This window comes from Lingula anatina, chromosome 8, assembly GCF_051362555.1.
Source record: "Lingula anatina isolate TDL-2025a chromosome 8, LinAna3.0, whole genome shotgun sequence".
Lineage (NCBI taxonomy): Eukaryota > Metazoa > Brachiopoda > Lingulata > Lingulida > Lingulidae > Lingula > Lingula anatina.
This window is the reverse complement of record NC_141774.1, coordinates 3094720-3119111: the sequence shown is the minus strand read 5'-3', so window position 1 is coordinate 3119111 and position 24392 is coordinate 3094720. Positions and strand designations below refer to the sequence as shown.

General features: G+C 39.0%; 1 protein-coding gene across 1 annotated transcript in view; it reads left to right on the top strand.

Moving 5' to 3' along the window:
• The first annotated feature begins 8713 nt into the window (after positions 1–8713).
• Positions 8714–24392, top strand: part of LOC106156309 (uncharacterized) — a 40438-nt gene continuing 24759 nt past the window's right edge. The window contains exons 1-17 of the mRNA XM_086994082.1: positions 8714–9125; positions 9783–9998; positions 12551–13098; positions 13361–13631; positions 13930–16209; positions 16720–18317; positions 18916–19723; positions 20136–20339; positions 20544–20638; positions 20771–20893; positions 21151–21259; positions 21493–21674; positions 21935–22138; positions 22495–22596; positions 22909–23083; positions 23511–23627; positions 24047–24244. Coding sequence (XP_086850208.1) covers positions 8714–9125; positions 9783–9998; positions 12551–13098; positions 13361–13631; positions 13930–16209; positions 16720–18317; positions 18916–19723; positions 20136–20339; positions 20544–20638; positions 20771–20893; positions 21151–21259; positions 21493–21674; positions 21935–22138; positions 22495–22596; positions 22909–23083; positions 23511–23627; positions 24047–24244 — 7642 coding nt within the window. The remainder of the gene's footprint in view (positions 9126–9782; positions 9999–12550; positions 13099–13360; positions 13632–13929; positions 16210–16719; positions 18318–18915; positions 19724–20135; positions 20340–20543; positions 20639–20770; positions 20894–21150; positions 21260–21492; positions 21675–21934; positions 22139–22494; positions 22597–22908; positions 23084–23510; positions 23628–24046; positions 24245–24392) is intronic.

Below are 24392 nucleotides of genomic sequence, written 5' to 3'. Positions count from 1 at the left end.
AAATTTCCGCTGATACACACCAATATTCAATCTTGCGTTTTAATAAAACGTGATCACATCTCTTAATTGATCTAGGCTGCGCAAACAACATAAAGAACAGTTCTCTAATATTCAGAGACCAAGGTCGGTGTTTCAATTTTATATAGTATTGAAAACATGCATGAAAGTTCACAATTTCACACCTGTTTTAATCCAAACACGAAGTCTATTTTTCGAGAAACGAACACCAACCAATTTGTAAGTATACATACTGTATACTTAAATTGAACAATCTGTTTTAATAAGGGTAATGTGCCATTAGACTGCGGTGTTTCGCTTCTGATACTGTCTCAACCATGATTGTGACGGACTCCACAAATATCACCCCATTGTGTTAGTGAAGACTGGACGTAAGACGAGAAGTGGGGGGGGGGGGGGGGGGGGGGGGGGGGGGGGACCCTCTTGTGGTGTACGGCAGATTGCATGTGCGTGCATTTCAATGATTGGAGTGTTTGAAGGGGAATGTGGTGGAGTGGGGGGGGGGGTGGATAACGGGGATGGATGTAGGAGAGAGGAAGGGAGATATACAAAAATATCAGTTCGTTACAACAGTCGACCTACCTCACAGGGAACAGATATCCTCAAGTTGTCCCCGACAGCACGTTGAGTCTAAGAGATTTCTGAAAACTCACATCAGCACACCTGTGGAGCGGTGTAAGTTGTAGAACCAGTACATGTAGTAGTTGTAGTACAGTGTAGTAGGACTATATGATGTAGTAGTAGTAGTAGTAGTAGTAGTAGTAAGAGTAGTTGTAGTATAGAAGGCAATAATAATAATTACTGGCAAGGGCTGTATATCAGTAACACTCACATACACGTGGCTGTGAATACAATACAGTTAAATACAGTTAACCAAAGGAATCAATGTGCGGATCTCGTTACAGCACGCTTATTTAATGGTTATATCATACAGCAACAAGGAGACAAATTACCTCTAAATCAGAAAGCTCCATGAAACGCGCCGTGCATCATTTTTCAGACTTTGTTGTAGCACGTATTAATAAACACAGAGTATATTTACCCCTGGAAATTAACTTAAATTGTGTAAAGGACCGATTTCACACACACACATACATATACATAAAAATAAATAAATAAATAAATATAGAAATCACATAATATAACATAAGACCAAAACATTTAGAAATTGCACGCATAATTCCCCGACAAATATAGTTAATTTTTTTCAAATATCCAATCTTGGGTTACCTTTGTGGTACATGCGATGTCCGTATGGTGTCCTTGCATTACCCATATGCTACTCATGGGGCATCCGTTACTTAACTACAAGGTCATGTGGGAGAAATGGTACGGCGCCCGTACCGAACGTAAGCATGCTAGTCCATAGACACTTACGGTACAAAAATACGGAAAATTAATTTCTATTTCATCGTGCGGCGTCTGTGAAAAATGTAACCTAGGCTTTAGTATAACGTAAATCTTTACACCTAATGCTTTCGTTTATAGCCGTTTTAATCTTTTTTATTATGGCAGGTGTGATTTTTTGCATTTTTGCCCAGAAATTGACTAGTTTCTGACAATAATGATGATACCCCCCCCCCACACACACACATTAACAATCTCCGACATATGTTCTATGATATTTGTGTGAAATTTAATCATCCGTAAAGATGTTCCTGCTCATAACTGAATTAATTTTTTTTTCGATTTTATTTATGTCTCGGATAAACCTGTTTTTCCCTCCCTCTCCTTCTCTCGCTCGTTTTCTTAATCTTTGTTGCTAACATAAAATATGTTCTCTTTCACCGTGGAGACATTTCAAATGAGCAATCTCAGTTAATACGGGAAATGAGCCATAGGCTTCCCTCTACCAAGGCCGCAGTTATTATGCTGTGGACATATTTTTGCTTTTACAGTACAGAGATTAGCCATCTATTTAAACAGAGGCGCATCTTTGAATATCTAGTGAAAAATCAATCTATGTCCCTGGTAGAGGGTAGCCAGAGGCTGCGGTGTGTTGATTTTGATGCTGTCTCAACCATGATTGTGACGGACTCCACAAATATCAACCAATTGTGTTAGTGAAGACATAACGCGAGACGGGGAAAGGGATGAAATGTTTATTAAGAAATGACCTAATAAATCAATGGAAAGGACAACATGCTATTTTAGCTTAAATTAGATATCGACGAACCTTTAAGCAGAGAAAGTTGGATTAAAAGGAAATATGTTGAAATAAAACGGCACTAAAATGATGAGGGGTATGATGATGGTATAAAAGGTTTGGGAGAGTCGGGGAAATTGAGTTTTGAGAGCGCTTGGGTGTTTACTGGTGTCTTTTAACTTTAACACACCAGGTTATACAAACTTTTACAACTTTTGTCTCTAAATAAAACCCTGTTCAGATTATCTTTTTAATTTATATAACCACCGGATGTTTCAGCTCTATAGTTATTCCTAAAGATGAACTTAAAATATGACGTCTATTGAGAAAGAGCGCCATTTCTAAAATCGCAGCACTGGAAAATAACCTGGCAAAGCGTGAACGCTAGGAAAGGAACTAAAATTAAAATAGGTTAAAAATGGAACATAAAGTGCCGACAGAATTTACTTGGAGTCAAAGTTTGTTATTTTTGATCTACACAAACTGTCAGCGATTAATTTTCACATCAAGTATGTTTGCCGACTTACACGAAATATTGCACATTTTCATTTATGCACTTGGGCCTGTTTGCGCGACAACCCAGAATATACACCAGAAAACATAAAACAGAAGTGCTAATGAATGAGCCGAATTGCCTAACTGTCCACATAGGCAATGGGCTAAAGATAGTACAGATTGCGGCTTGAAGGACAGAATGATAATTTTATTTTATTTTTTAAATTAAAATGAATTTGTTACGAGGTGAGGATATTCGAGACTTCACAAAGAAATCTCAACAATATTTCAAAAATGCTCCAGTAACATAAAAAGTTAAGCTAACGACGTGAGACTGAAATATCGGGGCGCAAAAATTGACTTGTTTTCATTATTGTTTAAAACAGGCTGTTAGTATGACTAAGTTGTAAAACAGCCGGTAAAAATCTTGAAACATTGAAAGATTGGAATTGGAATATAATACATTTCTTAATTGCCAATTTAATTTTTCTATATCATTTTGTATAGTCAAAGTATTTTATTAAAGCAAACTGCTACATGTACCAACACATTTCTAACCGAGGCGTCACTTTCTAAAACATAAAAATTATGCCAGGCTGACGCTTGCACGACTTTTGGCCCCGATTTTGTCGTGGCAAGTCGTGCCATTTTGGGGCACGAAGTGGTAGGTTCCCGCACTGTTCCCGACTAGTTCACGCATAGTTCACGACGAGTTCACGACAAACTAACGAATAGTTTACGAATGCGTGTCCGCATTAACACGAACTGGCACGACAAGTTCACGCATAGTTTGCGCATAGTTTACGCACTTCCCGCATTGGCACGACGAGTTTGCGCGATTCGGACGGTGTCGTACCGACTTGGGCTGTCATATACATGAGCTGTTCGTGAACTATTCGTGGCAGTTCGTAACAGTCGTGGCAGGGCGCGCACTGCCACGAACTGGCACGCATCCTCCTGCACCGTCCCGACGAGTTCACGACGAGTTCACGAACAGTTTGCGCATAGTTCACTACCCGGTCGCGAAATTTTGTCGTGACCAAAATTTTGATCATTTCAAAATTCTCGTCCCGACATGGCACGCAGTCACGACGGGTTTACGCACACTTCACACCAGTTTACGACTAGTTCGCGCACTGGCACGACTCGAATCGTGCCAATGCGTGCCACAGAATCGTGCAAGTGTCAGCCTTGCTTTAGTTGTGTGTGTGTGGGTGTGGGGGACGTAAGGCGTGCGCGGGGATCTCCCTCTCTGGCAATTGTCAATGTTGACAGGTATGTAATGGTCCGGGAGAATAGAGGAAGTTGAGTTACAACAGGGTTAATACCACAGTATTTGACTTCAGAGTCTATCTCAACATGATTGTGACGGTGTCCATGAATTTCATCATATTGTGCTAGTGAAGACAACGATAAATGATAGAGGGCGCTGATATGATCATTTTCTTATAATTTCTCCGGAGTATCATAATACTTTTTTTTAAATACTCGAAACTTTTTGTACTGAATACACTTATTTCAAAACTGTCCAAATTTCTTGAATCTCATTTATATGAAAAAAGAGTACCTTGTTACAGTGATAACTGTACTTGAGGCCCCTGACTTTGAAGCAGTATACCAATTTAACTGTAGTTATAAAGTCGATCAACCAATACAGGGCCCGTAGAGTAGTAGAAAGTATGCCGTCCACCTTTGGTACTATTGGCACACTTCACGACTTTAGTTTTGGGCCAGTTAGGCCCTGGGGAACAATTTGGGGAAACAATTTGGGAATGTCCATTTCACAAGCTAATGAGAAAGAAATTGAAGGCTATAGGCCCTACATGTATTTATATTATATTTTTCTGCTATTTATTTATTATTATTTATTTTATGTTTTTGTTTATTTATTAAGTCATTTTTTGGCTAAAATTGGAATGTTATTTATTCTTTATACATATAAAGGGCCACGTTTAGACTAATATTCCATCTTATCTGTTAGCATTCGGTCACTCTATGAGCACTTGAGTATCCCTACTGGGCTAAAAAGAATGAAAAAACAAACAGCAGATGTGGAATAACATGTTTTTCCCTATTGTAGTCTGAACAGATCGCAAAATGATCATCAGACTTGTAAATTGATTTTAATGGAATATAGCTAGCATGTGCACGCGACTCGTTTAATTAGCTTTGCTTGACTAGGTTGTTTTTAGTAACACCCCAAACTTAATTGCCTGGTCTGCTTTCAGCCCTTCCAAGTGACAATGAGGATTGTACATGTGTAAGTTTGACCAAGGACGCGGGTAGAAGGTCCTAGGGTTGACCAAATATGAAACCATGACGCTGTCTCTGCGGCAGGGACATGGTGGCAACAGAGCAGAGAGTCTGGTTCATAAAGGGATGATCTGTTGTATAATCTATTGCATGATTCGTTAAATATTAACATAAGGGTATAAGTGATCCATTAAGATATATTAAAAGGTGGACCTACATGTATCACTGTAAATATGCCACTATCAAAGACAGGCGTTCTGAAGTTAAATTACCTGTTATGTGCAAATTAATATTTATTACAACTTATGCGGCAGCATGTACTGGTGTAAATGAACGTGCACAACAAGAGGTCGCTAAACTACAGTAAAATCTTACAAGTGACTTGTATCCAAATAATTTCTATTTAAAGAGAACAGTGTACAGGATGGGTAGTGTGCTAGGAACCGTAGTCCGTTCCCCATTTCTTTGTACAGGTGACATTCGTCCCATATACACTGTACTAACCGCAATACTTCAACTAACCCTAACGTGTACGAATTATCATATGGGAAACGGGACGCAGCTTCGTTCAATTATCGATAAACCTCCTTTTATCGGGGACTTCATGAAAACTTGTGGCCGTCACATGTCAAAAGATTTTGGGGGTGTTTGTGTTGCTATTTATGTTTTGTTAGTCCTGGAGTGGGGGGGGGGGGGGGGGGGGAGCTGAGGGGTTGCTGTTCTGGAAAGCATCACGCTGTAATAACCAGTCGGTGGTTATGCACTTTCTTTAAGTTACTTTTTCACCAATAAGTCAACTGAGACAGGCAGGAAGAGTTTTCTGTTACATGGTTTATTCAAGCGCCTGAAGACTCAGGTCTCTTCTACCGTATCTATAACTATCTCTAACTCTCTCAGTCTGTAAGTCTATAAGTCTCTGTGGCTCAGTCACTGCCTTTATACTCTATCTTAATTTGCATTTCAAATTAGCTTTCATAACTGTCATGAAACATGCCATGCCTTTGTACATTAACTTAATTGTAGATACATTTAAATTAAACCTTGATTTGCATTTTAAATGAACTTCTCTTAAACTGCCATGCCACATGTCATGTCTAAGTATATTTGAATAATTAAAACGTACAAATATATACATATCTGATGTATGCAAATTTAGAAGACTCAGTTCTAATTAACGGATCACTACAACGCATTGCGATCCAGCGCAAGAGTCTCGATTCCATAACCCCCAGGCGAGTATGGGTGAGTTATGGAATCTAGACGCTTTCGCTCGGTCGCAATTGCAATGCGTGATGCTTTCGAGTTACGGGACCTGTTCTGTCGAAAAGCGAGAGCCATGTTCATTTAAAAAACTGGTAAAATCCCGACCACAATTCGACAATTCTCTTCATTTGAAGCGACCAGCAATTTTTTTCATGGACCAATAAGCGTGCCGTCACTCTTGGGATAATCTTTCCCGGATATATATTTTAGATAGTTTTTGTTCCATTTGTTCACACATCTTCTCTACTGCCCATTTCAATGCGCTACATGTAGTTTGTACATTTATGTGGGTTGATAAAGTAATATGCTTACATGGACTTTATGTGTGTAGTTACTGAAAAAAAAACAACGCTTCTAAAGTACAAATATAATTTCTCAATATGTAATATCTAAAGGTTCTTGAGTACTCGTTAAGGAGAATTTCAGTACGAATATCATAGCAATATCATACTTCACCTCTGTAATATCATAACAATACACTTCACCTCTGTAATATCATAGCAATAGTACACTCCCTCTGTAATATTATTGTGTTTTAAGGAGGGTGAACTGTCTTAAGGGTATTATGTTTAGATTAGTGTTATTAATCAAATCACCGAGTATATGAACCTGCCAAGTTTCCTGGTCTAGACCATTATGTGTAAGTTAATACATCACTAAGGGACCGCTCATTATTTGAGTTGGAGGGGGGGGATGTCAACCCCCCCCCAAACCAAAAATAGCTGAAAAAAATCCCCGATAACATTCAAAATTTTCGGGATCTCCCTTCCACATTGATTGAATAACTCGGTCACCCCCTCAATAAAACTAGTGAAAAAGTAGTGTGAAATTTATATTTTTCACTATGTCTTGTACGGCAAGTCACAAAAATAATTTTTCTCAAGAACCCCTTATCATTTGCAAATTTCGAGACCAGCCAATATTTGCTCGGAAATTTTCAGGCCCCACATTTTCTCCTCCACCTCCCCCCTCTAACTTAAATAATGACCGGTCCCTAAGTGGCGTTTCAGCCGGTGTCATTCCTTTTCCACCGCTTTCCCACGCGTTCACACATCTATTGATAACTTTTAACCTTCCTGGTTGAATCTATGCCATGTTATGGGTACGTCGTCATTGGAAACGCAACACAGATGTATACAGGGTGGTCCATAAAAAACTACCTATTTAGTTTTCCGTCTCAAATTTGATGTACATATAATTAAGATATGTACAACTTTCTTATGCCAAATTTTTTCATAAATATGATTATTTTATCCTTCCACATTCTGCAAAAATTGGAAACCTAAGTAGTCAAATTTCAATAATTGATAATGTGCTCTATCCACACTCCTCGCTGCTGAATAACGGCAGCCACACTAACGTTGAAATTTGCATTGGCTTTTGCATTCATGTCAGCCGGACTGTTCCTTACTTTTTCTCGAATGTTGGTCTTCAGAGAGTCTAGAGTTTGTGGCTTTTAAACAGAAATTCTTTCCTTAAGGTGACCACCAAAGGAGGAAATCTGGGGGGTTGAGATCTGGTGAAGAGGGTGGCCAAGGAAAGTCCGTGCGGCGTGAGATGATGATGATTGAAATTTGACTACCTTAAAGGTATCAATTTCTGCAGAATTTGCCAGGATAAATGGTCATCCTAATGGAACACTTTGGTGACATAAAGTTGGAAATATCTTAATTATATTAAAATTGAGATGGAAGGTAAAATATAGAGGTCTTTTTTTGTGGACCACCCTGTAAATAGTGGAGATTGAGACAAACATATTACATTAAGCTTCTGTTGTTCGGGATAAATATATATTAAGTAGGTTCTCTCCCTACATTTGTTTTACGACCGTTGTGAATTTAGGCTACAACATACATAAAAATACTTAAATCATAAAAACTGTATAACTGATACCTGTATTTGTTGCGTAAAATACATGTACATCATCTGTGGGACATTGGGGCAAGGCAGTGCATGCTGGGTGTGTGTTCACTTTCATAGAGGAAATTACACTTTTGGCGACGTATCCATAGAGATCAAGTTCTTGTTCAAAGGGTCTGGGGAGGGGGGGACTTTCTTTGGGGAGCGTAATAGTGTGCCTTTTCGACCTTTTAGAATGGTTAAATAAGTTCACCGCATCTGTCCCTGCACGTACTCACGCGTTTACAACAAGGGTGGATAAAATAATTCCTACACGATAAAGCACAACGAGAAGGATGTTGGTATCTTGTGCATGTTTTTAAACACACATAAAGATCGCTATGGCAAAGTATAAACATTTGGGTGGAAGAAAATAACTTAATTGGTTGAAAGAAAACCATTTTTCTTTTTTGCATTAGAAAAAAACAATGCTGGTAATGTTATATTTTAAACTATTTTCCTGTGATGTCTCGTTTCAAATTTGATTAAATATTTGCAATCACTAAGTCATTAAGTCAGCCATCGTTTGAACAAGATAGAAATGTTGATCTTCTAACTCTCCTTGTTGATAAGATATGCTTTTCATTGGAAGTATAACGATAAACTATATGATTAAATAACCTCACTCGAAGGTGAGACATGGAATCGACCGGAGTTGGAGGGAAATTACTTTCCGTCTTTTTCATAATTTTCGGGACTCGTTCGGCGCTTTCGAATGCTTATACCGTCATAGATGCCTCACCTACCGCGGATCTGACGTTACGTTTATCAGATCAACCGTTCCACGTCAACAATTCCATCACAGTACCGCAGGGGGTAACGCTGAATGTAGAACCTGGCGTTACCGTTAAATTCGACCCGGCTGTCGGCGTGCGCGTTGAGGGACGGCTTTTGGCAGTGGGACAACCGGACAAACGTATACTTTTCACGGCTGCTGACCCACCCAATGTTGGAAGGGATGATAAGCAGCCACCTGTTTGGTTCGATGGTGCCCGATTGGCCGGGGACTTCACGGAAAATCATCTTGGACGCCTGGAGCTTTTATACCAAGGTATATGCAGTGTAGAATGTCTTTGTGCTTTTGAAGAGTTTATTTTTCTTTTTTATATTTTATTTATTTATTATTCTTTTTTGTAAGTTACAAAATGTTAATTATGTGTTACAACTCTAGTTTTTATTATTAGGAAATGACGGAACAAAACTCTCACCTCGAAGTTTGTGGAATGAAATCTGTCTATATTTCCCGCAAAGCAATTAATATCTCCCAATTCAGACCTTACAAACTGTTACAACAATAGTTGCTGCTGTCCAGTTTTTTAGAACTATGCCAAAAATTAAAAATTGAATTTATGTTATACGTTGGATCCACGTGCATTCGAGTAATGTTTCGAGAGTAGGAGAAAACGTTATTCCCGTCGAACATTAATATTGACTGGTAAACCACATAAAGAGTACGTTTTATCATTATTTGGCTTATTATCATAGGAGCCGAGAGGGTAGGAGGCAAAGCGAAATTACCACCCCCTCTCACATATTTAAATACATCAGTTATAAATGCAAGAGTCTCCCCCCCCTCACGACCAAAGACAGGCGTTATTTTTCAATCGTTTTGAATTGTTAGCCCCCATCTGAGCCTGACTTCCTACAAACCTGAATATCCATCTCTACAAATGTTTGTTAAAGAGTACGTATAATTTTCTCCATTCAGGTAGTTTTGGCACCGTTTGTCAGATTGGTTGGGGTAGTTCCTACTATAACAACAACAACAGAGTTGTTGCCAGGATGTTGGGATATAAAACGTGTACCAAAGTATATAACAGAGGCAGTGGCACTGGAAGTATTCTTCTGAACAACGTGAGATGCGATGGACATGAGAGCTCTCTCTGGGACTGTCCTCACGATGGGGTCCGTGTACGCAACTGTTGTGAGTATCTTACTGACCTGTTATCTTTATTCATGTATTTACCACTTTTGAGAACCATGATATTGCAATTGTGTAATCTTTTATAATAGCCTAAGGCCAATGTCAGGGATGTTTCTTTGTTTGGTGAATTGCAGAGTGATCTATCACGAAAAAATTAAACTTAATAATCAGGCGTCTTTTTTCACTGCTAACCACAGAAAAACTAAACTCGACACTTTTATAGGCGTCTGCTTTTTATTGTCTGCAACATGTGAACATTTCTTTTAACCTAGATTTTTTGTTTATTTGTCCATTTTATTTTATGTATTGAATGGAATATAATGTAAGTTCAGGTATCAAAACATTATCAGTATTTCTTGTACGTAAGTGATTATTGCTAAAGTTCTCATTGTGCAGTGTTTGATACGTCCCCGACCGGAGGAATGATAGGATAAACGATCAAAAAAGCTCTTAATAAAGTATACCCGGTGACTTCTGGTCATTTTTCTCATATGACGGCCATACTTAAAAAGAAATTAATGTCTCGGAAGTAGCAACCAAGCTAATTTTGCTTCTCTCGGCCTGAAGAATGCATTTTAGAAAAAAGCTGACAAGAAAAAACATTGCAGGGTTAGCGTTCTGGCTACTCGACTATAGGTCTTTGCATGGGAACCAAAATATTAAAGTATAATACAGTCATTGTCTGTCTTTCTGTTGTTAGTAATCTATAGTTAAGGAATGGAGATATAGTGATATCAATTTACAGTTAGAACAATATAGAGGAGCTGAATGTCCGTTAGGAACCCTAGTCCTCTCCCCGTTATTTTGTACAGATGACATTCGTCCCATATTCTTACCCTTATGCTACGACTAACCCTAACCTGTACTAATCATATGTGACCCCGGACATCCATTCCTGTAGAACCACCATTCCTGCCCCACCGGCTCAGACCAACACAACTATCATTATTCATACACAAATCGAATATAGAGCAATGTGAGATTAGCTGTTAATGAAATTCAGGACTGCAACCTGCTTCCTGTCCACCATTCCTTACTCATGTAATCTTAATTATTGTTCTGCCTGTCTCTGTTCCTCTTTCTTGGCTCTGTTCGACCCTATGCGTTTAATTGGGGTTGGACATAATTAGTCAGAGGATCAGTTAGTCCGAAAATCATCTGTTCTAGATCCACTCCTAGTCCGCTGTTCTGAATGCGCTCTCAGAGGCATAACAGCAATAGACATACTGTATTCAGAGAATGCTTCAGTCTCATCTTTGAACAGATGGCTTTCTTCAAACAGATCGCTTTCGTTCATTTAACAAGTGATGGTAATAATAATAATAATAATACATTTCTTAAAACCGCGCTACACTTGCGTCTCAGCGCTGTTTACACTTACATATAAAAGGTAAAACTAAAAAAGATCAATTAAACACTAACATAAAAGTATTTAAAACTAAGAGATTAAATTAACCAAAATATTCCTTAACTAAAAAGGTTTTTATTAAAAAAAAAAACAGTAATAAGAGTGGTTCAAAGACACAGATGTATCGTTAATAAAATTGGACCATAAAATTGGTGCAGCAATCTCAAAACTCCTGTGACCATATGTTTTTAGAGTTTTTTTGGTATCATTTCGCTTGATTTGAAATTGACCACTGGAACGAAGAGTTCTAAGAGGAGTAAAAAGTTCATTATATTGTTCATATAAAATGGACAGTCGCCCTTTACATTTTTAAAAGTCAAGAGTAAAATCGAATAAACTACTCTTTGAGAGACTGGTAAGCTATGAAGATTGTAGAGAACTGGTGTGATGTGGTCGGATTTCTGAGTTTTACAAAAGAGACGAGCTGCTGAATTCTGAATAGACTGAAGTTTTTCCATATGATAGTAACTGTTGCAAACATCGAGTCTAGAAGTCACAAATGCCATGTCACATTGGCTGGTGAAAATTACACCAAGATTTCTAACTTCTGTGCTTGTTGTGATAACAGAATCTCCAACTCTGATACTGTCTAGTGTGGGTGCTGTCTCTGACTAAGTAGTTGGACTTGAGCCAAGATCTAAGTTCATACACACAAGCCTCACTAGTTCCAGGTAAAATATGTTGTGGTCTTAGTCGATCTTAATTGCAAGGGCTTTGGGTTTTGATCTCTTGCCTGGAACGTTTGAACCCAGCTCTTCAAAACTGTTGGCGCACTCTTGTCTTTGTCTTTGATTCCAATATGCTACAATGTTACTGTTGTAATTGTTGGAGTTGTGCAGTCATCCCTTTGGTCTTTTGATCTTTTCTGCAATGATCTGCATACCATGTGTTAATAGACAGTATTTTCAACTTTTTTCTCGTTCTCCACCTCCTAGACCATCTATTTGTTGTGAGTAAAAACACAAATTGAAATAGCTGCCACCAATGCCGCTGTCTTCCATTGGTTTTGTCATTGTCATTATCCTAACACTTAGCAACTTTCAGAAATGTGTAAAATGAGTCAACTGTAACCAAAATAAACTGTGAACAATAACATCGAGTTCTCTTTACATACCATTTCCCATTATGTTATTTAATTTTTCAGTTCATAGTCAAGACGTGTGGCTGCAGTGCTCAGGTTACTCTGGTTATCGTGGGAATGCCAACGAAACAGCCAAGTACTGGTCTGGGATACAGCTGGCGACTAACTCCTCCGTGTCAGGTTTAAGTGATCTCCAATATGTCGACATCGAATTCGCTGGTCTTCCTAACATCGGGACACATTCAAATGATACAGCAGCCATATCTGTTAGCGGAATCCCACCTGTGCTTGATAACCTGAACATCACAAATGTCATCGGAAATGGTGTTCTACTCAGAGATATAACTGGACATGCGGCGATCAACAATAGTAACATTGAGGACAGCATGGGAAACGGGGTTTCCTTCAGAAGCTTTGGTGGTGACCTGGCAATGGACAATACCCAGATTTCTAATGTCCATAAAGCAGGTGTATATTACAACAGGACATCCCCGCTGCCCTCCTATAAGATGTGCCAACTGCCGGAAACAACGGTTCCTGATGGAGAACCGCTCATAGTCAGCTTTGACAGTACTGACCTTCATCTGGGGTCAAGGTCTTCCTGTTCTCAGGTAGGCCACTCGATACTTATTAGACCTTTACAGCTCACTGACTCGTCATATTTAAGAATTGGCTTGTTCAACGCGTAGCCTATGTTGTAAAAGAAACTTTCACAAAAGTTTCTGGCCATACATCTTTACATTTTGAGTAAATAATCATTTAGCTCCAGCGTTGAATTATTTAAGTACATGTGTAAATGAGGGTACTTACATTAGCGACGTTGTTTCATATTAGTATTACATGTGTTTTAATTTGTTATGTTCCATCATATAGGTGTTTCGAAGTCAAAACCCAGGATATATTTTGGCGGTGCGCGTACTGTTCATAAGGACACGATCGTACACACATCGTAACGTACTGGATTTATTTGACGGAAACAGTTCGTCCTCCCGGCGGCTGGAGAGAGTGTATATGTACGGTGCAGAGGTGAACATGCCGTCTCCTCTCTACACAAGTGGCGGTTCAGTCTTGCTGTCAATTTCAAGACTCAATATTGACTCTAGCGAACGGTATCAAGGAATGTTTACAGTTCAGTCCGTTGCCGGTGAGTTGACATTAATTTTATGGAAAAAATGTCTTGTCTCTTTTTAACACATGCAGATGTATGTTTTAATTTTACATGACTAATAGATCCAAACAACTTTGAAGAATCGTGAATTTACTAATTGATTTTTATAACCTATGAAAATCGCTAAATAGGCCACTGACTTTACTGTTTATTTATGAACCAATACATATACGTATAAATTCAGTGCATAATGACGTAATACATGAAGATGTTTGACAAGAATTTTCTTTTGTAAGTTAAAATAATATATACAAACTCGTATGTATTTTTACAGCTTATTCAGGGCACTCTACGGGGTTATCATTGAATGACGTCAAAGTTACAAAGTCCGGATATGGAATTTTTATTGAGAATCAGCTGCAACCAATTCGCATATCAGGCTCTCGGGTGGTACATTCCTCAGAGGCAGGTCTGCACGTGGGTAGGGGATCCGGTACGATTGTGCTTCAGGACAGCGCCTTTGTGAATAACATGAACCATGTGTACTTTGAGCACATCCAGAGGAATGTTACCGTGAAGAACAATGAATTCATTAATTCCTCTAACTATGCTTTGTCTGTTGGCATAACCTCGGTGTGGACAATATCAGATAAAGTCAGCTTTATTTTTCAAAACAACACCCTGATGGATAATACATTTGGTATATCAGTACCACGGGCCAGACAGTGTGCTCTAACAGACATCGTAGTGTCTGGCAACGTCTTTCTCAACCAGGGCGAAACCGCCCTCAAGTTGGGGTCTGGTTATGTATGTGGAACAAGCAGACTCAGTTCCGTCCAAGTGAATGAGAATTCTGTTTCTAAAACAAAAGGGACAGCGGCTTTATTAATAGAAACTGACTCCCTAATACTCAACAACACGTTATCCGATAATGACGTGTCCCAATGTGTTCTTTGTGTTTCTGCCTCCAGTTTGTTCGTGACTGGAAATAAATTTAGAAACAACAATGTAAGAACAGAAAACAAAAGACACGAGGTGGGTGCCATCATGGTCTTGATAAATTTTCCGAGTAGTTTCACATTCACAGACAATGTTTTCGAAAACATGTTGGTCGAATATCAACTGGCCACTTGGCATGAGAATTCCGTCCTTAGAACACTTGATGTGTCACGAAATTACTGGGGGACATCAAATCCGCACGATGTTATTATTGATAATACAAAACGCTACACTCTGAGAACAGAGTTCCTATACACTCCTTTCTATATCACGTCTGATCTCTCCAGTTTGTCCCCAGCGACTATAGAAGTGGACCCAGCACCAACTCCCCACACACTCTGTGGTCGCATTTACACTGACCTTACTCTTAAGGACACTGGTAGACCGTACACGGTGACACATGACCTGAACGTGACAGCCAACGCCACACTTACCATTGAACCAGGAGTGGTTTTAGAATTTGAAGATTCTGTGGGGATGTACATTGAAGGAAGACTTAATGTCAGTGGAACAGAGAGTAAGAAGTGCATCTTTACCGCCAAAGGAAAGATGGCTACAACGAAAAATGTCACATCTAAAACAGATTTTGGTAAATTTTCGTTGCTTCGAGGGCCATCGCAATCATATGGTGCGGCATCGTTTTATGGACTACTTTACGGAGAAGAAAACGGAGATATTTTACCAGTTTGTTATGATTCTTCATTGAGAGGGCCGATGTTGACAACATGGTTGGACGGAGAATGCAGGCGACTTGGATATGTTTCTCTTTTGTACATGAGCTTGATTTCTGATGCTGCTAAACTGGGGTTAGAACTAAATTGTGTTGGGACTGAAACGGACTTGGAAAATAATTGCTTTACGGGTATGCAAAGACATAGGTGCACTTCGTTCTTCAGAGTTGTGTGCACCAAGTATTCGCGAGAGTCCACATGGGCCGGTATACGATTAGGTCTGACGGCTCGTCCCAGCTCTATACAACATGCGGTGATGCAGTTTGCTGGATACTTTGACTCCGGGTCAAGCAGAACAGGTCTTTCTTTACAGGTGGATTTCAACCGACATACCATTGACAACGTGGCCATTCTTACCTCTGGGGGAGGCATTCGACAAATATACGTGGACGGTGTAGAGCGAAGTATGACTAACATGGTTGTGGGAGATATAGATAACAACGCCTTTGAAACATATACACTGAGCGCAACTCTGAGGGATTCACGAATGGAAGACATAAACTCATATGCTGTATTGTTTCAATCAGGGTCACCCAGCTGGTCAGTGACAGGGTATTTTACTCCCTATAAAAGAGACTGCGGTGTTACATATCTGGCCAATGAAGGCGATATGGTGCCATTTTATCACTACATGTATGCGCGTACACAATGCGGAACCTTTACAACCAGGTCGGACCTCAGATTACGGGTTTTTACCATCTACGGTGGTTATCTTGACTTCCAACTGCTTTTAACAGATACAGTGAAAAACTGGACAGTAGGTCTGAACTCGACGGATTCCGTTATCACCACCTTTACTAACACTCTACAGTTCCTCAAGACTTGGAGACACAGTTGTTCTGGGTGCAATGTATATATCCACGCAGTAATTATGGCGGTGAAAGGTAAGCAACATAAATTGGTAGGTATCACATTGTAATTAGATATGATAATTGGCGCAAATGCATTGTTTAATTTAGTAATTATGTCAAAAATTGTTTTTTCTGTCATACATTGATTTGCAGTTTGCCCAGGCCAGAAACTGCACTGCAATTAAAAACATCATGTTTTTTTTTGTATAGAACATACTTGATAGAGAAGAATAACTTACTAGCATGTTAGTCAACAATCAGGCTAAACCAACTTAATATAAAACTGGCTTTAATGATATTATGTTATCATATTCATGGACATTATTTGTCTACAAAAAGGCCTGATCCTTTTGAAGATGACGTCATATCACCGGCATTGGGTTAAAGTGCTATTCAAGGTTTCATTGTGTTCTCTGTTACCTGAGCTATCATAAAAAATGCAAGATATGAGATTATGGCTGTGGAACTCAAATAAGGTGAAATATGACATATTTAGGGGATATAATCTATGGTGTGATCATTAAGGAAATTTGTAATTTTCAGACGACCTGCCACCAAACAAACCAAGTTTAACATTGGACAAAGTTATAATCAGCGGCTCCTCCACAGCAGTATATGGCCAATACCAAGGCTACACTAATGGAATACGGAGTGACAGAAGACGTCCAGACGACCCTGATGTGGGACAAGTCAGTGTTGATATAAAAGACTCAGTTATAGTAGGAAACTACAGACCAATGGATGTTAGGATATATAGAGTGTCAAATGTTCCCCTGGTGAATGAACTGATACCATCTTTCGTCATCTCAATCAAAAATACAACCTTAGATTCTAATAACTATGGAATTCATATTGACAATGACCGTGGAAATCGAGAACAGTTAACCATTCACGGATGTAAGATCAGAAATACCAGGGACACATTGTTACAGTACAGTGTCAGGGATGACAACCCGAAAGATGTGGACATCCAGTTTTTGAATAACGAAATCATTGACAACAGAGGGAGTGTACTTGACATTAGTGGTGGTGCTCTACATATGACAGTATCGGGGAATAACATCACAGACAATGAGTACAGCTATGGGTCAATGACCTTATACCGGGGATATGAAAAGACAATACAATTCGTGAACAATGATATATCAGGTAACCATTACAGGAATATCATTGTCATGAATATGAAGAAATCAACCTATGATCTAAACAAAACACCAAACGTTGGACTGATAGGGAACATCATTGCTAACAACACATATTCATCCGGCAACAACGAACGTCGGCCGTCACAGCCCCCAGTGACAGCTGCACTAGTTTTAGATGGTTATGGAAATGTCTATGTTCAAAACAACACGCTTCAAAACCCGGGCCTAGAGGCAGAGCTGTATGTCAAGACTCGCTCTACAAAATGGACAGACACCATTGAAGCCAGATACAACACGTGGGGATGTGAAAATACCCGTTGCGTTAGAAAACGTATATATGATGCACACAACGACATGTATCTACCGGAAGTGCGAGTACTTCCATTTGTGTCAAGATCGAACGAGATGGTGTACACTCCTGACGTCACAGAGGGACTTCCACAAGGAAACGTCCTTTGCGGGTGGCTGAACAAGTCCATCACATTAGAAGCAGCAGGTTCTCCGTTTTATCTAAAAGAAGATTGGACTATTTTACCCGGTGTTGAGGTTTTCATTGAACCTGGTGTTTGGATTAAGCCAGCAAGGGACAAAGGGATCCTCGTTCTGGGACGGATAGTTGCAAGGGGAGAAAAGAGAGAAAGGATTGTCTTTGGCTGTCAATACCAAACAGCTAATTGCTCTTATTGGCAAGGATTGGTGTTTGCTTCAGGTGACATCAGCACTAGCCCTTCCGAATTGCTCTTTGTAGACGTTTTTAATGCAGGTTACAAAGGAAACATCTACGGCGCAGCTGTACAGTCTTTCACCCCCAGTATAATCATACAGAACTCACGAGTGGTCCAGGCAAGGTTGAACGGTATTGAACTTATTGGATCAGCAGTGAAATCAAGCATCATTAAACGAAATGAGTTCCTTAACAACAGAGGTGTTGGGATAAAAGCTGTTGTGGCTTACCCAAGAAGTGTACCACTCAATACTAGGGTCAAACGAGAATCTGTGGGATGGCCAAGTGACGTTTATGGGGTCGATAACATTTGCGAACGAAATTCCAAAATGCTTATTGTTAAGGACAGAGTTGAGGTTTATTATTCTCACGGAAAACAGCACGGAGGAAATGATTTTAATTGCACGCGTGCAATACGTTCTGAACCTGGACAGAATATCACAATCCAAATTTTACAGTTTAATCTGCAACGTTTTCAACTGGAAATATTCGAGGGATCGTCTCCCCTTCTCTCAAGGCGACTTCTTTATGCTGACCAGACAAACAATTCACTTCCTTCAGATGTTCCAATAAACAGTTCTAGTGTAACCATCCGGTTATATAGCAGGACCTGGAGCTGGGACACGTATGGTTTGCAAAGCATGGTCTTTGGTATCAAGATTTCCAACGACACATATACAGGTAAGATTTTACATTCTCACATACACATTCTAGTAACATGTCATTGTGCTACTTGACATTCATACAAATACTTTATTGATTGATAAGAGTTCTTAAGGATAAAGTTTAAAATTTTAGGTATGTTAAAATACAAGTTCACGTGTATATTTTACGTATTTCATAATCCACACTATTGGATTTGCCTTTTAGGGTCTAATGGCAATTTTGTTTAGCAATGGTCTTGGTGGAGTGAATATTACTACATTTGGACAGAGTGATTGGGACATAAACATCAACAAAAACATATTTCACAGAAATGGACTTTCGACTTCCCATCCAGCTGAACATTCCAAAGCAGCTATTCGGCTTAATATCGCTGAAACCAGTGCTACATTAGCAAACAATTACATGGAAGGAAATCAGGGTGGCATCCACGCTACGACTCACAGCTTATTCCAAAACAATAAATTGAACGTTTGGAGCAACCAGATTCTCTTTACAACCCAGCAAGAGAGCATTCAGGTGGTAGAAATAGAGAACGGTCTTCACACACAGCAGTGCAGTATAGATGGGAATGTGATACAGCACGGACAGGGAGATAGGTACAGTGATGTTCTCCACCTGGAGGGTGTGTCTGGAACCGTCACAAACAACTACATCTACAACAACACGGGTCTTCACGTGATGTGGTGGACAACTCCAGCCAACAGGAACACGAGTGACGTCACCACTGACAACATCATATACTACAATATTGCAAGAGATGCAAACAACATGGCAGCCATAGTTGCTGGTGGCTCATCATCGTTTCTCCATGACAACGTCTTCCAAAACCCTACATTTATATTTGACATGACAAGTGAAGGGTCCTCTTCAACAGTGAATGCGTCTTCCAACTGGTGGGGTCTGACAGAGCATGCGCAGATCAAGAAGAGGCTACGAGATAGGGGCACGGGGTTCCCATACCCCGAGGTCTCTATTCACCCAATCATCAATTCCATGTCTTCTTATCAAACAGGTGAGAATGTTTTCAAAACTGCCACCCCTGTAGCTGAAACAAGTCATATTTGCATTTTTTTTATTTTTATACTGTTTTATCATGATGTCTATTGGTTATTTTAAATGAAAAAGTTGATCCGATACCTTAATAATGTTTCGTGTGATTTCATCATTGTATTTCTTGAATTACTTTTGGTACATTTTGTTAGGATAACAAAAACCTATTGATGATGATGATAATAATAACAATAACAAGTAAATTGAAACAAATCAACCAATATTTTGGTGTAGAACAGATAAATGGATTGGCATAAAATTCACCAAATTATATACTTAAATGATTAAGGTTCCAAAGGCCTGATTATCCTTTCTTTGTATTAAAGCATTACAACTGACAATATCTAACGATATTTCTTTATGCTATATTTCAGGGCCCAGCGTTTTCCCTGCTGATTATCCCCGTCAGATAACAAAGTGCCCCGTAGGGCAGTTCATTCCCGACTCCAGAGTTTGTCGGCGGTATTACAGCTGCACTGAAGGTGGCATTATTCCCAAGATGTGCCCAAACCATCTTGTCTGGAATCCGGAAATACAGGAGTGTGGTAGAGGCGGTTGTGAGCCACGGGAAGCTTCTGGTATGTGGTTTGGTTCTCGGCTACAATGAATACAAAAATACACTCAATGAAGTTTGTTTTGAACGTAATTTGATAAACCATATGTGAATTGCCCTAGGGATATTTATAAACAAGGTAAATCTGGTAAATCTAAAACAATCAGAATTGGTTTCATGGTAAATCGTTTTGGTGAACTGCTGATGATACAGAGTTTATCTGTTCTAGATTCGTGTCCTCTTGGATGGCTGCAGAATAAGATGGTGTGTTACTTGTACGTCGGGGGAGCACAAAACTTCACTCAAGCTCGAGCTTCTTGTGAGGTATTCAATTGACATTTATTTATCAAGTCGTTGGTCTGCTAACAAGGATAAATATTGTATTCAGGGAGGGATATAGCAAATATTTGATGAATCTTGTGAGATAACGTTATTGATTGCTTTACTTTGTTCAAGAGTCAATACAGTATGTTGGTCAATCTTGCTACGAAGTCTGAGCGAGCATTTGCAATCAGTATACTAAGGTCACGAGCGGTGGGAGAGCGCAGTTTTGGCATATGGACAGAGACGTGGGATAAGGTATGGTATTTTGTGTTCTTCCATCCGGTTTTGAATAGAAAAGATTGACAATGACAAATGAAATACAGACAGAACAAGAGGTTAACAATATCAATGTGTAGTATGTGACATGTTAGCATACATGTTATAAAACAAATACATACATACATGGAATAAACATACGGTAGTGAGAATTTGGATTCTGTGGCATAGTTTATACATTTTTTTATTTTTCGATTTATCTACTGGCATACATGTATCCTTGTAACGGTTTCCAGGAGGACGGAAAATGCCCACTGTTTAATTTGTCGAGTATTGACGGCAATGCACATATCTACAAAGATGATTGTTTCAGTCTTTCTCCGTACATTTGTAAACGGTCCGCAGGTAATAATTTTACTACAAACTATCATAAATGACATTCTAATAACATAACCTAATTTTCAAATGTACATAAGGGGCCAACTACATGTATGCTCAAGCTGGCTGCTTGCGTTTGAAGTACGCTATTATATTTTATTATGCCCTAATTTCCACTGTATTTTTCATTGTATTTACAAAGTACCTCCTCATTCCCTATCCCATCGTTATACAGCATTACCCTTCTATATGTACCATAGTTAACGAGTGTCCCAATGGCTGCACCTACAATGGACGTTGTGGTAAAGATAAACGATGTCACTGTAACCGTGGCTGGGAAGGAAAGGACTGCTCCGTGTACCACTGTAGAGACAGGAACAAGTGTGGACAGTACGGGACATGTGTGGGACCGAACCAGTGCAGGTGTCAGCCTGGGTGGCAGGTAAACCCTTCATTAGTTACCAGGTAGTCTCGATGGGGTTACGTATATTGAATTTAGTAGAAGAAAAACCCTGAATAAATAAATCAAGCAATATTGTTGTGCACAATATCAGGTGTTTGGTCCTGATTTCACGACCAAACAATGATGCAGACAAATGGGCTAAATAACTGTGCACTAATTTTAAAATGCCTCTATCAAAACATGTAATATCTTATCAATGACATACAGTTTTTTAATTGCATGACCCTTTTTGTTCATAGGGCCGCGCCTGTTCAGTAAGCTACTGCCCCGTGTACAGCACATGTAGATCTTGCACTGAACAGCCCGGGTGTGGGTGGTGTGACCACAAACAAAGATGTCTGCCAGGCCACGAGTCTCAGCCGTGGAGAGAGCAGTGTGGAACATGGTTCTATCACGACTGTTTCTCTGTAGACACACACATGGGATGTTCTAGTCAAATTGAGGTATGTGATTTAAAGCAACCTTTTATGATACGTTTGTTACAATATATACGCTATTACCATAAGCAGAAGTTACACATGATTTTAATAGTATGAACATGAATTTGTAGGGTGTAAAAGTCCCAGTTAGGTGCCAAATGTAAAATTAATAACAAATTTAACAAAACTGAGATCTGATACAGTGTAAGTTAGATTTTAAATGGATTGTATGATCACTGTTTTTCTTACCATACTATGTCAATTCCGATTGGTGCACAAATATCATGTCAGAAAATATACTCTTTGTGTGAAAAAAAATCGACGGCTTCAATTACCATCATCTCGTTTTTAACTTAATGCTGTATATTTAATGTATTCAGTATATCGGCTGTGACTACCGGCAGTGTAACTCTACCATACGGTATTCCAATGATGAGCTTTGTCACAGGTGTAGAGACGTGGAGGCCTGCTTCAGTGACGATGTGTGTGAGAGTATATAGTTAATATAAATAAAAATAAGAAGAACAATAAACCATTAACGGACCTGCAATCTGTTTCACATTACATTGGGTGCTGTTATAATCCTTCCGTAAAGTATGTGTGTAAATATGCAAATGCCATTTCTTGTAAGCAATGATGACTGCACTATATAATAACATACATATGTGTTTCTTCATATTTAATAACTGAATGTACACCATTCACCAATAAATGTAGAATATCAAAGTCGTCATTTATAATTCTTCTGCAAAATACCTTAGGAAATATGTTTTCTTGCATATTGAACCGGTTAGACCTCATATAGCTGCCGTCAATGGGACATGAGGAAATGCCCAAATGGCCTAGTGCGACCAGTCTATAACCATGGCAACCGAGCCCTAGATACGACATTGCACGCACACGTGAAGGTCATTAAGCCTGGCAATGCAGAGTTTTATGTGTGCCCTATATCAAATACGAAACAAAGAGGTGGGCATTCATGTATGATATCTGTAATGTTTATGAATTATTGAAATATGATGCAAAGTGGAATACGAGATATCTCATTCTATGCCTTTTATGTGTTCTATCATAAGTTTGCAAGTCTGTAAGTACATTTTGTTGAACATAGCGTCATGTTACTGCAATACTTGTGACAAATGTGACAAATACTACAAATAAAAGCAATGTTATCGATAACTTTTATACATAATTAATAAAAAGTCTGATGCCTTTTACTAATAATGTATAACTGTACCAAAGGTTAACCCACAGTTCATCATAAAGATACAGTTATTCCAGTGGGCATGCTGCTCCTATTTCAGTTACGTTTCAATATTCACTTTCGCACGCAATTGAATTAAAATTTAAAACGCACGCTGATTTTTGTTTCTATCTGTTTGAATAATTTTGGTAGGTCACTCCATTCTTGTGACCAGAGACAAGGTCAAGTATCCCAGGCCCAGAGATTTTGTCATTGTCAGCAAGCAAGCTGGAGGAATCATGCATAAAGTGTACGCAACTCAAGAAAAAGGTGAGTTAATTATACTACATGTAACACTTTTTTTTCAACCAAAGAAACAATGTATGGAAATAATTCTGGCTAATTGTACAATGTCGAATTCTTTTTTGACGTAACTTATGACGTTACATGTATGTCAGTAGTAGGACTCTCTGGTTCAGTGATATTTTAACACATTAATATATCATAATCCATAACCTGAATACATTACTAAAGTAGGCCTTATTAAAGTTGCATTTCAATGGCGTTTAACCAATAATCGGCATAAAATATAAACATGCATTTTTGGACAAAGTGTATGACGTGATTTTCATTGTATGAATAGCATCAATGGTACATTTCATTAAAGGCTTATAACATTTGCATGATTCAGTATACACCACTATACTAGAATTATATGTTTTATCAGCTATGGCAATCGTTTTGTTCAGGAACATACCAATATTTTGCTGCTGTAAGGGCCTCGTTGGAAGATGTCATCCAGTATGCCAACTTTAACCAAACAGTCCCTGTCCGTTCCCTCATGGATGATAGGACGCTAGAGCACGTGCCGGAGAAACGCATCTTTAAAATTGCCTATGCGTGGGAAGGAGCAGCCATTAGAGGTTCCTTAGTTCACGTGCTAAAAGGTGAATCTCGAAGAGTTCTGATTTCAAATTGTTCCCAAAATAATAATAATAATAATAAACGATAAATATAAATGGTTGAAAAACTGAATGCAAAGTTTACTTATTTAAAACGTTTACCTTACACTACAGGAAGTAGCGTACGTTTTTA